This window comes from Cebus imitator, unplaced genomic scaffold (assembly GCF_001604975.1).
Source record: "Cebus imitator isolate Cc_AM_T3 unplaced genomic scaffold, Cebus_imitator-1.0 Scaffold57, whole genome shotgun sequence".
Classification (NCBI taxonomy): Eukaryota; Metazoa; Chordata; class Mammalia; order Primates; family Cebidae; genus Cebus; species Cebus imitator.
The window spans coordinates 4,260,766-4,276,050 of NW_016107372.1; the positions used below are offsets into that span (position 1 = coordinate 4,260,766).

The 15,285-nt window shown below is 39.2% G+C and overlaps 1 protein-coding gene across 5 annotated transcripts in view; it reads left to right on the forward strand.

The window, feature by feature from the left end:
• COL4A4 (collagen type IV alpha 4 chain) overlaps window positions 1–15,285 on the forward strand; it is a 186,428-nt gene that overhangs the window by 8,118 nt on the left and 163,025 nt on the right. For 4 of the 5 annotated variants that reach the window (XM_037738747.1, XM_017529106.2, XM_037738746.1 and 1 more), the window contains exons 2-3: window positions 8,940–9,111; window positions 11,968–12,010. In XM_037738747.1, the coding sequence (XP_037594675.1) occupies window positions 9,056–9,111; window positions 11,968–12,010 (99 nt within the window). In that variant the 5' untranslated portion in view covers window positions 8,940–9,055. Of the gene's footprint in view, window positions 1–6,222; window positions 6,274–8,939; window positions 9,112–11,967; window positions 12,011–15,285 lie in introns of those variants that run through there. The other variant, XM_017529107.2, reaches the window with a different exon arrangement.

The following is a 15,285-nucleotide window of genomic DNA, read 5'->3' on the forward strand; positions in this document are numbered from 1 at the left end:
GTTTTGCTGTGTTGCCCAGGATGTCTGCAGTAGTGGTGTGATCTCCACTAACTGCAACCTTTGCATCCTAAGCTCAAGTGCTTCTCCCACCTCAACCTCCCAAGTAGCTAGAACTACAGGCACATGCAAACCACCTGGCTAATCTTTTGTGTGTATTTTTTGTAGAGATGTAGTTTCACCATGTTGCCCCAGCTGGTCTTGAACTCCTGGGCTCAAGCGATCCATCCATCTTGACATCCCAAAGTTTGGGATTGCAGGTGTGAGCCACCACACCCAGCTGGGTTTTTACTTTTATTGCTTTTCTCTAATATATTGTGAGTTCTTTTTCTTTCTCCATGGCAGATTAGAAAGGAAGGAAAGAAACATTTACTGAGCTGCTCCTACATGCCATGCATTGCCCTAGGCACCAAGTCCTACTCATTTAAGTCCATGAGGTGTTAATTTTACACACTGAGGAATCAAGTGCTCAGATGGGCTACACACTTGCTAAGGATTACATGGTGAAGTGTAATTTTTAGTTGCATAATTAATTACTTATATGATTGGAGTCATCAAAGTCTGAACACAAATCTTCTTAACTTCAGAGCTCTGCTTTCATTCACTAACCATGAGCACACAGATAGCAATGAAGGGAGGTAGATTGTTTCGATGGAGGGGAAGTGGCAGCAGAGGTGAGAAGTCATCGAAGGCACATGCTAGCCTCACATTGTAGTTGGGAGTAGACCCTGCCCACTGGAATTATTGAGTGTTACTGCTGGAGTTTACCCCTAAGGCGGTTCCGGGAGATCTGAAAGGTCCAGGGAATTAAGATAGAGTCTCCAGCCCTACTCAGGGGGAAAGTCATAGACCAAGAGAAATGTGGGGCATTAGTGGTTTCGGCAAGAGACTTGACAGCACTCTGAATCAAGATGTCATTCTTAAGTTGGAGGCAAAGGGTTCCTCTGATTTGGAAAGTCAGTTGTGTATTTTTGGAACATGTATCACCTTTGTGTGGTTCTGAGAAGTGACATTATTATGGTTGCTGTCAAATTTTTTGTTGATGTTGGGAGGAGACCTCAAGGGGAACATGATAATAAAAGCCAATATTGCCAGATGGTGGGTGAACTGAGATCTGGTCCAATTGTACTAGCAAACTCAACTCCAGTGTCAACTGAGGACTCTGCAGCACTCTCAAGCAGTTCAGCTGAATCTGGAGGGAAGGAACGATGGGGGTGGGCTTGGCTATAGTCCAGCATGTTCTGATCAAGTTGGAACTCCAAGTCATTCTCGAGAATTTACTTGAGTAATTGTCCAGTTTTTCTTGTTGCTTCTCAGAGAACATGAAGCTCCACCCACATTCCAGTGGCCCATGGACCACACAGACTCATGACCCACTTTGAAAACCTTAGGATGTAGGATGAGAGTGACTGTTTTTGATAAAGAGCTCAAACCAACCTAAATTCTTTAAAAGTCTGAAGGTAGGGTCAACCCCCAAAAGTGGGATTTTAGGAAAAGCAAAACCAAGTAACCAGCTTGTGTATTGGGAAATGGTTATGTTGACTCCAAACAGAAAAACAATGTAGTCCTCCAAAGTTGTCCAGGTGGACGGAGGTGAATAGGACATGTCATTCTTTTTCTGGGAACACTTTTCTGACCTCTGAGATTGCCTGCTTATTTCTCTACAAAAGTTGAATATTTGAAAATTCTATTTTAGAAAGAGAAATGTATATACAAACAGGTGTTCAGACGATCAAAAAGATTATTTTGGAAAAAGAGTATTCAGATGGCTCAGTGTTGAAAGGCCAAAAAGAAAAGTACATGGAGTCGTTGAGTTAGTAGTAAATTATTTTACTGAACCAACAAAAAGTTATCATTAAACGGAAATCAAAGATTTAATGTTACTTTGGAAGAGGGGGGAAAGACATTTTTATGCTTCTGTTACCTTTCTGTGACTGGAAGCATCCAATATTCAGTGTTCTGTTTATCTGGTCCCCCAATCTTGGACATTTCTCCTCTCCCATTTGATGAAAACCTCAGCAGGGTGTATTTGTTTTCAAGGCTGGGTTGCAGAGAAAATAAATTCCCTGTGGTAGAGAAAATGATTTGGAAGATCTCAGATCTTGTTTCCAAACCTGTCATTTGGAAAGCATTGGGCAGAGACTCATAAGGAGTCCCAGGGGAATTGGAGTCTAGGAATTTTCATAAAGGATTGAAGAGAAAAAAAATTCTCATGGAGTTAAAGGAGGACAAAATGGTATTTGCTGAATGTACATGCTGGAAATTACTACTGCTGGGAAAGAGGGTGTGGATCTTACTCGGGTTGGTGAGCAAGGTGGAAGTCAAAGGCCCAGGGTGCTTATGTTTTATTTCCTTCTTGGAGGGGAAGGGGAGGAGAGGGAGGGGGAGGGGAGGGGGGAGGGGGAGGAGTAAGTGAGCAGCGTCTTGTGGTGATGCAGCCTTGGACCCAGCTGTGATGGGTGGGGCTGTGCCTTCTGTCCAACTGGGCTGCAGAGTTCAGCTTTTTAAGTAAATTGACTATAAGACTTTATGTCAGGAATGGGGAAGCTCTCAGGAGTAAGCTGATCGTTTATCCTTTCATGAAGCCAACTTTCCTTCTCTTTTTTCATTTTTCTCTTTTGAGACAGCTTTTCATGTTAATGTATCTGTTTTCTCTATATTCAGTTTTGCCCTTCACCTTGGCCTGCCTCAGCCATCTAGTGCCCAATTCTACCTCAGGATATCTGTTGATGCGTCTTTCTTTCCTCATCTCTCTCTCTTCTCTCAGTTTCCTAATTCCAGCCCTCCTAGAGGACCGATCCACATTCTCTCCATACCATCCTCATCCCAGAGTCAGTTTTCTGTCACTCACCCAACCTCTGGGTTGAGCTTCTTTGGGTCAGTGGCTTATCTCGAGCCTTTCCATGTAGCTGGAGAGACAAAATCAGGTGATAGAAAACCTGGCCATGACCCCACATAGCTGAGATGAAGGTGGGCTCTGACACAGCTGTAGAGAATGCTCCTTCCTGGAGAACAACGGTTTGCAAAATAAAGCATGCCCTTTAAAAGGCACAGAACCTCTGCAGAAGTTTCCTGTAGAGGCGGTCTTCTAAAACTGTTGTTTTCAATTTTAGTGCTATAACACTTTGGCTTATTGCAGTTATGATATGGTTTGGCTATGTCTCCACCCAAATCTTATTTTGAATTGTAGCTCCCATAATCCCCATGTCTCCTGAGAGGGACCCAGTGACAGATAATTGAATCATGGGGGAGGTTTCCCCCATACTATTCTTGTGGCGGTGAGTAAGTCTCATGAGATCTGGTGATTTTATAAGGCATTTCCCCTTTTGCTTGGCTCTCATTCTCCCTTGCCTGCCACCATGTAAGATGTGACTTTGCTCCTCATCCACTTTCCATCTTGATTGCAAGGCGTCCCCAACTATGTAGAACTGTGAGTCAATTAACCTCTTTCCTTTACAAATTACCCAGTGTCAGGCATGTATTTGTTAGCAGAGTGAGAACAGACTAAATGCAAGTTAGGTTTTTTTTTGTGTTAGTGATAGACTCGAACAGAAACCCACTGCTTCATCTATTCCCACATGATGACACCTATTCATTCGTGAGAAGGCAGATGAGTGAGATGCTATTCTGAGTGATGGGGTATTTTTGTTTGGTGCAGTCAAAAGCTTGATTGAAACAAAATACTTTGTGCTCTTCACATAGGTAGTTGCAACAAAGAAAACCCTCTTAGGTGGTTGTGGATAACATGTGACTGCATTTTGTGAACTGCAAACACCAGGCACACTGCTGTTCACCGTGTCAGGCCAACAGCGAGATGGGGGCTCTGCTCAGTTGTGACCTGCTGGTTGCACCTTAGGCAGGAGAACAGTCATAAATGTCTCTGAGCTCCTTTGCGGCTTGTTAGGTCCTCTAAGGCCTGCTTCTGGTGAAACAGTGAAAAGGGCAGTTTTTAACCTTCAGCAGCTTATTCAAGACAGAGATCTTCAAAGTGAAATACATGGACCCTTGGGAGACAAAAAGAGCCTCAGGAGTTATGCAAGCAACTTGGAAAATTCACTAAAGGATTCCATTTCCAGAGTCTCAGTTGCCATGTATATTCTTTTATAGAATTGCTCTATCTGAAAATGGGTGTTTTATCAAAGTTTTCACTTCCTCTTTCACAATTTTTCCACTTCTCAAAAGAAAGGCAACCCCTGAACCACAATTTATCCCAAATATTATTACCCTGCTTTGTCCCAGGGTGTAAGAGCTGTCTGGGGGCTGAATGAAGGGTAGTGCTTTGGCTGGTGTCAAGAACTGGAACTTACCAGCTCCACACCTCCTGACTCAGGGTGTTCCCAACTTTTTGCTTTCATCATAATGGAGGGAGGACTTGTCAGCCTGGAAATCATTCAAAGTTATTCTAGATGATAAATTACTATATCACTCTTGGTATATATATTAGGTCATTCAGGCTGCTATAACGAAATACCTAACACCCAGTTCATAAATCACCCAGTCTTAGGTATTTTGTTAGAGCAGCCTGAATAAACTAAATAAACGAATAAATCCCTGAAGAGGTTTATTGCTTACAGTGCTGGAAGCTGGGAAGTGCAATGGCAAGGCACTAGCAGATTCAGTGTCTGGTGCAGGCTGCTTTCTGCTTCACAGATGGTGCCTTTTTGTTGCATCCTCACATGGTGGAAGGGAGGGCCAAACGGGCTTTCTCTGGTCTCTTCTGTAAGGGCACTAACCCTGTTCTGGAGGGCTCAATCCTCCTGACCTAATCACATCTCAGATGCCCCACCTCTTAATACCAACACATTGGGGGTTAAGTTGCAACATACGAATTTGAGGTGGGGGACACAAACATTAAGACCATAGCAGTTTACTACTCAAGAGAAGTTAAAAGAATTGAGTGACATTTGTGTAACACATTTCTTTCATTCACTTCTTGTTTATGTTGAATAAATTTTATTAGGATCTACAGCTTTGGAAATTAAAATGGAAATAGGATTGTTGCTGAACCTGTCTCATTTCAGTAGAAAGGATTATTGATCATGAGCTAAATCAACTAATAAGAAATAAAAAAGCCAAGTCATTCACCAACAACTGTATTTTGTGGGAAATTTTACCTTTCATATTTGATAATTGTTTATCAAGATTTAAATTTATGTTTTTGATGAATTATATAGTACTAATAATGAAAGCCAATTTCAGGAAAACAAGAATTGGAGACTTATAATGATAAGAAATAGAAAAAAATTCAATTTAAGTGTTTTTGTTGCAGAGAAGTATAATAGGGCAGATCAATATATTATTTTCAAGTATGAAATACATTGCTTTAGGATATATATGGGGAAATGGAATGGAAATACAAATTTAAAAAGTTAGCCATGTAAAATTTTTGTTAAAGAGCTTGTGAGCATATATTTTAAGCTGATGGCAGTAAAAATCAGACTGCTGTGACATTATGATGTACTGGATGCATCTAAAATAATGCTGTAGCATTTTTTTTTTTTTTTTTTGGAGATGGAGTTTCGCTCTTGTTACCCAGGCTGGAGGGCAATGGCGCGATCTCGGCTCACCGCAACCTCCGCCTCCTGGGTTCAAGCAATTCTCCTGCCTCAGCCTCCTGAGTAGCTGGGATTACAGGCACGCGCCACCATGCCCAGCTAATGTTTTGTAGTTTTAGTAGAGACGGGATTTCACCATGTTGACCAGGATGGTCTCGATCTCTTGACCTCGTGATCCACCCGCCTCGGCCTCCCAAAGTGCTGGGATTACAGGCTTGAGCCACCGCGCCCGGCCTTGCTTTAGCATTTTTTTATTTTAAAGGTCATCATTTATAATACTCCAGAAAGTATAATCTTTGTAGCTATTAGAAGATGAAAGTTTTAAGATGTCAAGAAAAAAAAAAAAAAAAGAGAGGGCTGATATGGCTTGACTGTGTGTCCTCACTCAAATCTCACCTTGATTGTAATAATCCCCATGTGTCAAGGGCAGGACCAAGAGGAGTTAACTGAATCATGGGGGTGGTTTCCCCTATGCTGTTCTCGTGACAGTAAGTGAGTTCTCAGGAGATTTGATGGTTATATAAAGGGATTCCTCCTTCGCTCAGCATATATTCTGTCTCCTGCTGTCCTGTGAAGAGGTATCTTCTGCTATGATTATAAATTTCCTTAGGCTGCTCCAACCATGCAGAACTGTGAGTCAATTAATCTCCTTTTTTCTTTTTAAATTACCCAGTCTCGGGTATTTCTTCACAGCAGCATGAGGATGGATGAATACAAAAGGGTAGGTACATAGTTTCAAAATTTTTATTATAAGAGACTTCTTATAATAAGAGAATTCTTAGTAGAAGAACATAGAAGTCCAAAGGTAGCTAAGCTAGAGTGTCACTAGGAAGAAGAACTACATACTGGAGTCAACAAACTGGTTCTGCCACTTACTAGCCTTGTGACTTTGCACAATTACTTAAACTGATTCACTTTTTTTTCCTGCACAGTGAAAATAATAATTTCCTTACTAAATCATGGTGAGAATTAAGTAACTTGATGTCCTACATGTAATCAGTGTCCGTTTCTCTCCACTTTTCCCAAGGTCAGTTATTCCTCTCATTCGTTCTTCTTCTACTCCCCCACTTATAGTCAAAGTTAGCCTCTTTTCACATGCCGTATTAAATACACTTGATTTATATTCAAAAGGTCCCAAAGCATCTTCTATATGTTCATTTACCCAACCAATATATATTAGAGCACTTACTACATTCCAGGCACTATGATGGCACTGGGGATACATCTGTGAATAAAAAGAAACAAAATTGCTGTTGTCGTAGATTTTATATGGTGACCAAGGGCATGTGATGAGAATGCATTGGCTATTCACCGTGTCCTTTTATTGTTTTGCCTAGAGAGAGACAAGTTATGTTTCTGTAGATTGATCCATCCATCCATCTGCCTGTTCATCTGCCTATCTATCCATCCATCCATCCATCCATCCATCCATCCATCCATTTATCCTTCCAATTAAAATGCACTGAGAAACTCCCAGGTGTTAGGACCACAGTCAGGCCTTTTTACCCTGGAACTGGACCACAACACCACTCTATTTTAATAAAGTTCTCCTCTGCACAACATTTATCACAATATGTGTGAATTTTATTTGTATCATAATTTTGGGATTAAAATGTAGATATCTCTGGTTTTTCTTTTACCTTTGACTGTCTTCCCTATTTGTTTAAAAATGTCAAATGCAATTGGAATAATTCAAACAATTTGTCTTTTCCTTCCAAAACAAGAATTTGTTTTATTGAGATGTGATTCTAGACAAGCTTGTCCAACCTGCCTCATTTTGTTGTTGTTCTGTTTTGTTTTGTTTTAGGATTTTAGCAGCCTGACGCCATGATTTTTAGTTTCTGTCTCTAGTGATAAGCAGAAAAGAGAGATGAGGAAGGGGCTTTACTGGCCCAAAAAGAAACAGAAACTAGGAACCTATGACTGTATTCTCTCCCTTAGGCACCCCTGAGTGTATAGCTAAAACAAATTTAAAATTATGGATTTAGGGATAGGAAAAGATCTGGGTATTCAAAGTGATTCTGTTTCTGCTTGCTTTTGAAACTTTATTGTAGAATGTTGTCTACCACTTGCTTGGGAAACTAGTCTTTCATAAATTCAGCATTGAATTAATTTACCCAGATTTTATCTAGAAATTTAAAAATAGTAACATTGGACACTCCTGGTTTCCTTATCTCTACCTAATTGCCATAGAGACAGGCCTTTTAAAGAAGCTGAAGTTTTTCAAAATGATACATTTCAATTATTTGAGCCAAATATATCTTTTATCAAAGAGTTAAAAAGTTTTTTTCTATATTTTATTGATAAAATTAATCTCAGTAAAAATATAATTCACAAGATAAAATTCACCATTTTAACTCTTCTACAGTTTACAATTCAGCAGTTTTTAGTATATTCATAATGTTGTGCAGCCATAACCACTGCAATTACATCATCCCAAAAAGAAACTCAACCTTCCAATTCTTTCCTCTCCCAAACCTTGACAACTATCAGTCAATTGTCTATCTGTATGGATTACCTACTCTGGACTTCTTATATAGATGGATTCATAAAACATGTGACTTATTTCACTTGACATAATGTTTTAGAGATTCACTCATATTATAGCACATATCACTATTTCACTCCTTTTTATGGCCCAGTAGTATTCCGTTGTATGGCCATACCACATTTTGCTTATTCATTCACCCATTGATGGACATGTGGGTTGTGTTCACCTTCTGGCTGTTATGAATAATGCTTCCCTGAATATTCATGTGTAAGTTTATGTGTGAACATGTGTTTTCAATTATTTTGGGCGTATATCCAGGAGTAGAATTGCCAGATTGTATAGTAACTCTATGTTTAACTTTTTGAGGAACTGCCAAAATGTTTTTCACAGTGGTTGTATCATTTTACATAAAAATCCTTTTATATGTATTTGCTGTATGTGAATAAATATCCAAAAATGTATATTTGTATACTAGAAGTTTCCTTTTCCAGTTTCATAAAGTAAAAGAAGCATTTGAGTGAATTTTAACTTGCATGTTCAAGGGAAATAATTAAACAGAAGAAAATTCCACATAGCAAAATGAAGCAATTATTTATACATACATAAAAACATATTTTATATTTAAAAATATATATTTTAAGAATATAACATATGTACATAATTTTTCCATTTATCAAAAATATATTTATGATATAGAAAGGGTTTGAGGATTCTTTATTTCTGAAGATGAAAATTGATATTTATTCAGTTTAACCATCACTAAGGAAAGATTGTTACATCTAAAATTCGTTGAAGTTACCGTTTAGAAAATATTTCCATTACTATAAAAAATGAAAGTAATTATTTTCAACTTATAATGCATACTGTGTTTTAAGTGATGCATTTATATTTAACAGGCACAGACTTTGACCCAGGACACAGAAACTCACTTGTCAACAAGAACCTTCTGGAAGAAAAGACTGGCAGAATAATTTTTAAGTACTAAGACTTGCCTGTGATATAGTCTCTGCACATGGTGCTAATGAGGTGCTCTTTCAGACTGACCAAGGCCTTGGGCACAGACCCCTGGTGAGTATCCTTGGTGTGATTGCCTGCTTTGATTTAGATTTCTACTCAATGTTTGTCCTATGGATATAAATCATCTGAATGCTTAATATGTCAAAAAGCCAAATCATTCCAGAAGGCTAAGGGTTATGTCTGCCACTTTGTGGCTCATTTTTGTTATTGAACACCCACTGTCTCGACTTTCCCTGAACAGCACCCACATAATCACCAAATGGGAAGTTGTACAAGGAAAGGCCCCAGATTATTGTGCTCTTACTCACTAGCTTTGAATAGCAAAAAATTTACATGCCCAAAGGCTTAGGGTCCCTATAACTCATAGAGTTAGGACAGACCACTTCATACGGTACAGATTAATAACACCCCCAGTCCCCCACAGATGTCCACATCTTAATCTCTGGAATCTGAATACGTTATGTTACATAGCAAGAGATAATTAATTAAAGCTACAGATAGAATTATGACATTGAGATGGAGAAGTTGATCTGAGCTTATCTGGATGGGCCCAATATAATGACAAGGGTCCTTGGAAGTGAAGGAGAGAAGCAGGAGAATAGTCGGAGAAGGAGTTTTGATTACAAAAGCAGAGGCCAGCGGGATACAGCAAGAGAGACGCATTGGCTGTTGGTGGCTTTGAAGGTGGAAGGGGACCAAGAGCCAAGGAATGTGGGCAGACTCTAGAATCTGGACATGGCAAGGAATCAGATTCTTCCCTGCGACCTCCAGAAGGAATACAGACAGCTCTGCTAAAACCTTGGTTCTTGGCAGTGAGACCCACTTCAGATTTCCGACCTCCAGAAATATAAGATAATATACAGTATATGCATTGTTTTAAGCCTCCGAGTTTGTGGTAATGTGTGACAGCAGCAATAGGAAAACAGGAAACCAATATGAGATTGTTTGACGAGACTCAAAAAGACATTGGGAGTTAACACAAGGAAATGTTAAATAGTGAAAAATACAAAAAGTTCTGAGGTTGATGAACAGACATTATGGGGAGTGAAAGGAGAGGATGGTGGGAAGGAATATGGTCCAGCCTTACTGATTTGTAGTGGATGTAGAAGAAATGGAAAGGAATGTTAAACGCATATTTTTTAAAAGAAAAAAAAGGAATGATATTTAAAAAAAAAAATATCCACAGTGGGAGAAAGAACAAGTCCAGTACAGGATAAAGGGACTGTGAAGGAGCTTCAGACTTGACCCGAGCTGTCTCCCTCGGGGCCATTCTGTCTGCATTCTTTGGAGCATATTATCCAACTTTTCTAAGTCTGTTTGCTCTTCTATAAAAGGTTTAAGAAACATGCTGTACCTACAATCCTTAATGAGATTATATATAGAGAAGCCACAATGGCTATAAAATGCAACGCACCCTCCTTAAAAATGTCCAGTGATAATATTTCATTTCACAAGCAAGAGTTGTAAATACACATTCAAACTGATTTAAAACAGTTGATTCCTAGTGTTTCACACCTCCTTTATATTTTTCTCTTTATTTACTTGGTTACTACAATGAAAAGCCCACCTGGCTTGTTTTGGAATTATCATGAAAACAGCTGGGGAGAGAGGGAACTTAGTGTGGGAGCCATTAAGCATGGGCTGAACCCAGTCACTCATCTCCTGGTCAGGGTCTCATCCAGACACACAGACCTGTAAACATCTGTGGTATTTGCCAGTATCTCAGCACAAGAGGAAGAAGTAGAGGGTGGAGAAGGAAGGCTTGCTTAGGACATGAGGTTTCAGAGAGGAGAAGGCTCTACACAGAACAAAAGAACAAGGACGGCAGAGAAATCACAGCCCCGGACTGAGCCCCAGTTCTCCTAGTATCCTTTGGAACAGTGTGAGCTGACGCTTTGACCACAGCTGTTTTAAGCATTAAATGAGATGATGGATCCGGAAGCTGTTTGACAAATGTAAGGCCTGGAAAATATGTGCAAATGTTTAGTGTGTTTTTTGTTTTGTTTTGTTTTTTGTTTTGAAACAGAGCCTCACTCTGTCTCCCAGGCTGGAGTGCAGTGACACAATCTCAGCTCACTGCAACCTCTGCCTCTTGAGTTCAAGCAATTCTTCTACCTCAGCCTCTGGAGTAGCTGGGATGAAAGGCGTGTATCACCATATCCAGCAAATTTTTGTATTTTAGTAGAGATGGGGTTTCACCATGTTGGCCAGGCTGGTCTTGAACTCTTGACCTCAGGTGATCTGCCAACCTCGGCCTCCCAAAATGCTGGGATTGCAGACATGAGCCACTGCGCTCGGCTTTTTAATGGTCTTTTTAAATTGCATACCTCCTCTGTTAAAATTTGTTTGTAATAATGAAATTACCCCAATTGGATTTTTGCCTTACTTATAAGGCCCTGGACTACATAACTTTTCCCTAACTATTCCATATTATTTCTCTTTTTCTCCAAACCATCCTCCTAGTCCAGTTAGGCTGCCTTCCATCCTCCCTCCTTCTAGTTGCTTCCACTAAATAGCATTTGGGATCCGCTGGTCTCAGTAGTGACTCTGTACAAAACTGCCTCCTTCCCTCTCTCCTGCAGTTTTCATTATGAGATTCATCTTCTTTCACTCGTCTATCCCTCTAGGTCTCACCTTCAGAGTGCCCTCACAGTCCCCAGTGCAATGAGGACCACAAAAGGGGTTCAACACATACTTCTTGACTGATTAAAAAGAGGAAAGGCAGCGATGGCAGCCAGAGAGCGGAAAACATGAATCTTGTCACTGATGGCAAGTCAGCTAGTGAAAGCAACCTATTAGAAATAAAAAGTAGCTTTCTGGGATTAAATCCTTTACTCTTTTTCTTTTTAATTTGTTTCACATGAAAAGAAACCATTTGAATTAATCTGCATTTTTGTTTTTCTTCAGGTCACTTATACTCATTCTCTTTTCTGTACATTATGTGTATGGGGTAAGTACATTCACTAGCTCCGGCTGTTGAAAATTCACTTTATTGAATGCATGATATATGATATGCTTTCAAACAAATCACCCCCTGGGACTCAGTTTTCTCATCTATAAAATGGAAGATTGGACTAAATAAACTTTAAGGTTTCTTTTATATTGCATAGTCAAGACTGCTTACCGGATTGCCTAGGTAGTGGGGATTTCTTGATTTTAAAACTAACACAGCCCTTTCTTTAAACGTTTCTTTGGAGATAGGCAGAAGGCAGCTGGGTTATTTCAAGATTAAATCAAGAAGTATAAGAATAATTTGAACATTTTAGCTCAGAAAAAAAATAATCCCAGAACATTCTGTAATAAGCTCTTTCTTCTGCTTCCTCACTGAAGAGTCTCAGTTATTAAACTCACCCTCAGATGTGTCTGGGAAATTCCATGTGCCCTGTCTGCAACTCAGGTTGATCTTGAGACAACTGACTTGGTTTAAATCACTCTAGGGAACACATGCCTATCTGTTCATACTTTCTACCTTGGATTCACCCAGTGCAATTTCAGTGAGTCAAGTTATTGTAGGTCTTTCCAAAGCAAACCAAAATGCAGCATTACCTTCTGTTCTCCTTTTCCTACAAGTTGGGAGCAGAAAACACCTGGGTCAAAGAATGAGGAGCCAATGGTTCTTGGCTCTGCCAGTGATTCATTCCTTAACCTATCTAAGACTCAGTTACCTCCTGATTGAGTAGGGATGATAAGACTTGCCAGCTTAGTTGACATGCATTTGAGAGCTCCCCTGAAATAATGAGTGGAAACAATGCTGTAATATATACATGTGTATTTTTTCTATTTCTCTTACTTGATTTTTAAAAGTTTATTTTTGTGTTATATTCTTTTTTCTGTTATAAAAGTCTGTGGAGTCCTAGATTTTGCCTTTTTAGTTTTTTACATTCCATACAAGTAAATATAATTCCTGAACCAAAGATTTTTCTATCCCAGGCCCTTGTACCAGCTTGTGGTGTGCAGAGATTCTAGAGATTTCACACAGAGAGTGGCCATACTATCGTTGGGTTTTAAAAGTGGCAATACAAAATGATGCAATGTCTGTGGGGAGCAGTTTGGCATTACCCATCGGGATTTTGAATGAACATGCCTATTGACACAGGAATGTGTCTGTTTGGAATTTGTCATACATGTTTATTCTGATTTATGCATGCAGATAAATATGCCCAAGAATACTAATTTCAGGATAGTGTTCAGAATAGACAGAAGGAAACTCTCTAAATTTTCTTCAACAACAACTGGTTAAACAAGGCATGGCATGTGGTCTGATGGACAGGCATATTACTTCAGAATGATTTTAAAGACTTTCGACTATGTGAAAATGTTAAAATATAGAGCAATCCATCATTTGGATAAAAATGAAACAAATCCAGAATCACCAAAAGTGTATTTGTACACATTTGTGCATGTGTGTGCCCATGTGCTCATCTGCCTCTGTGTGTGTGTGTGTGTGTGTGTGTGTGTGTGTGTGTGAATGAGATCATTGTATGAATATGCTTATTAATGCTTAGGCACCTATTTGAAAAAAATTATCCTATATAGGAGGGAACTTGTGGCCAGTGTTGAAAGAGGACATTTCTCTTCCTGTTATACTCTTTTGTGCCATTTGAATTTTAAAATTATGTGCCTATATTATTTGTTTTTCAAAAAAGAAGATGGAAGTACAAGTATAAGACATTAATAACTTTATTTGTTTGAAAAAAAAAATTTTTTTTGAGACAAGGTCTCGCTCTGTGGCCCAGGCTGGAGTGTAGTGGTGCGATCTATTTTCCCACCCCAGCCTCCCAGGTAGCTGGGATTCCAGGCACGCACCACTACTTCTGGCTAAATTTTTTTGTATTTTTAGTAGAGATGGAGTTTCACCATCTCTGGTTTGGCCAGGCTGGTCTCAGACTCCTAGCCTCAAGTGATCTGCCTGCCTCACTCTCCCAAAGTGCTGGGATTACAGACATGAGCCACCACACCCAGCCTTTGAACTTTTCTTTTCTTTTTTTTTGAGACGGAGTTTCACTCTTGTTACCCAGGCTGGAGTGCAATGGCGCGATCTCGGCTCACCGCAACCTCCGCCTCCTGGGTTCAGGCAATTCTCCTGCCTCAACCTCCTCAGTAGCTGGGATTACAGGCACGCGCCACCATGCCCAGCTAATTTTTTGTATTTTTAGTAGAGACGGGGTTTCACCGTGTTGACCAGGATGGTCTCGATCTCTTGACCTCGTGATCCACCCATCTCGGCCTCCCAAAGTGCTGGGATTACAGGCTTGAGCCACCGCGCCCGGCTGCCTTTGAACTTTTCTATGTGACAAATATATGTTTAAAAATATCTGAGTTAAGGTAGATAGTGACTTTTCCTTTTTTCTGTTTGAAGAAGGGTAACATTAGTTTCCGAGAGTGTGAATGTATTCCCAGTGTGTGTGGTTCATACTTTGAATGATTAATTGTCTGAAATATTGTGTTTATCTTTTAAAATGGATTTATACAATTTTTGAGATGTAGACCTCTATAAACTTACCCTCCTCTTTTACGTATTTATTGGGGAAGGCTCACGTAGAAGAACTTTGCAGAGGCTAAAATCACCTCTTGCTTTTTTCTTTTACCGATCCAAGTCAAAGCTTGGTATGTAACTATTTCTGTTTTTTTTTTTTTTTTTTTTTTCTCTTTTTTTTTTTTTTTTTTTTTTTTTTTTCCCAGCCTCTGGTAACCATTCTTCTTTTTTAATTAGAATCTGCTAATCTATTTTAAACTGATTCTTTCCTGAAACATAATTTTGCTGCAAACATCTCAGTGATGCTTGGCAAAAATAAGCAAAGAAATAATAATAACAAACTTGCACTTATTATCAAACCATCTAATCAACTGACCTTATTTTTTTCCTCTAGTTGTTTTGATATTTCAGTGAACACATAGTAATGGAGCCCAACCTTAAATGAACCCAAGTATTCGGTCTAGTTACTTTAAGTGCTTTCATGCTGTCCCGACCTGGCCCTGGGTATTTAATTTTTTTTAACCTTATCAGGGTGTTGAACTTAATATTTCTGCATTTATAGATAACAATGTTACTCAAAACTCAAGAGGCATATATTTCTGAAACTTCAAATACATTTTTAAACTTTAATTATCTAATCGCTTGGCTCTTGTCAAGCTTTAAACTCTTGTGTGCTTTTAAGGATCCAAGAGAATACTGTTTATAAAGATGTCTTTTTAAAATTAATGCTTAAACATATTTTCTTTTGT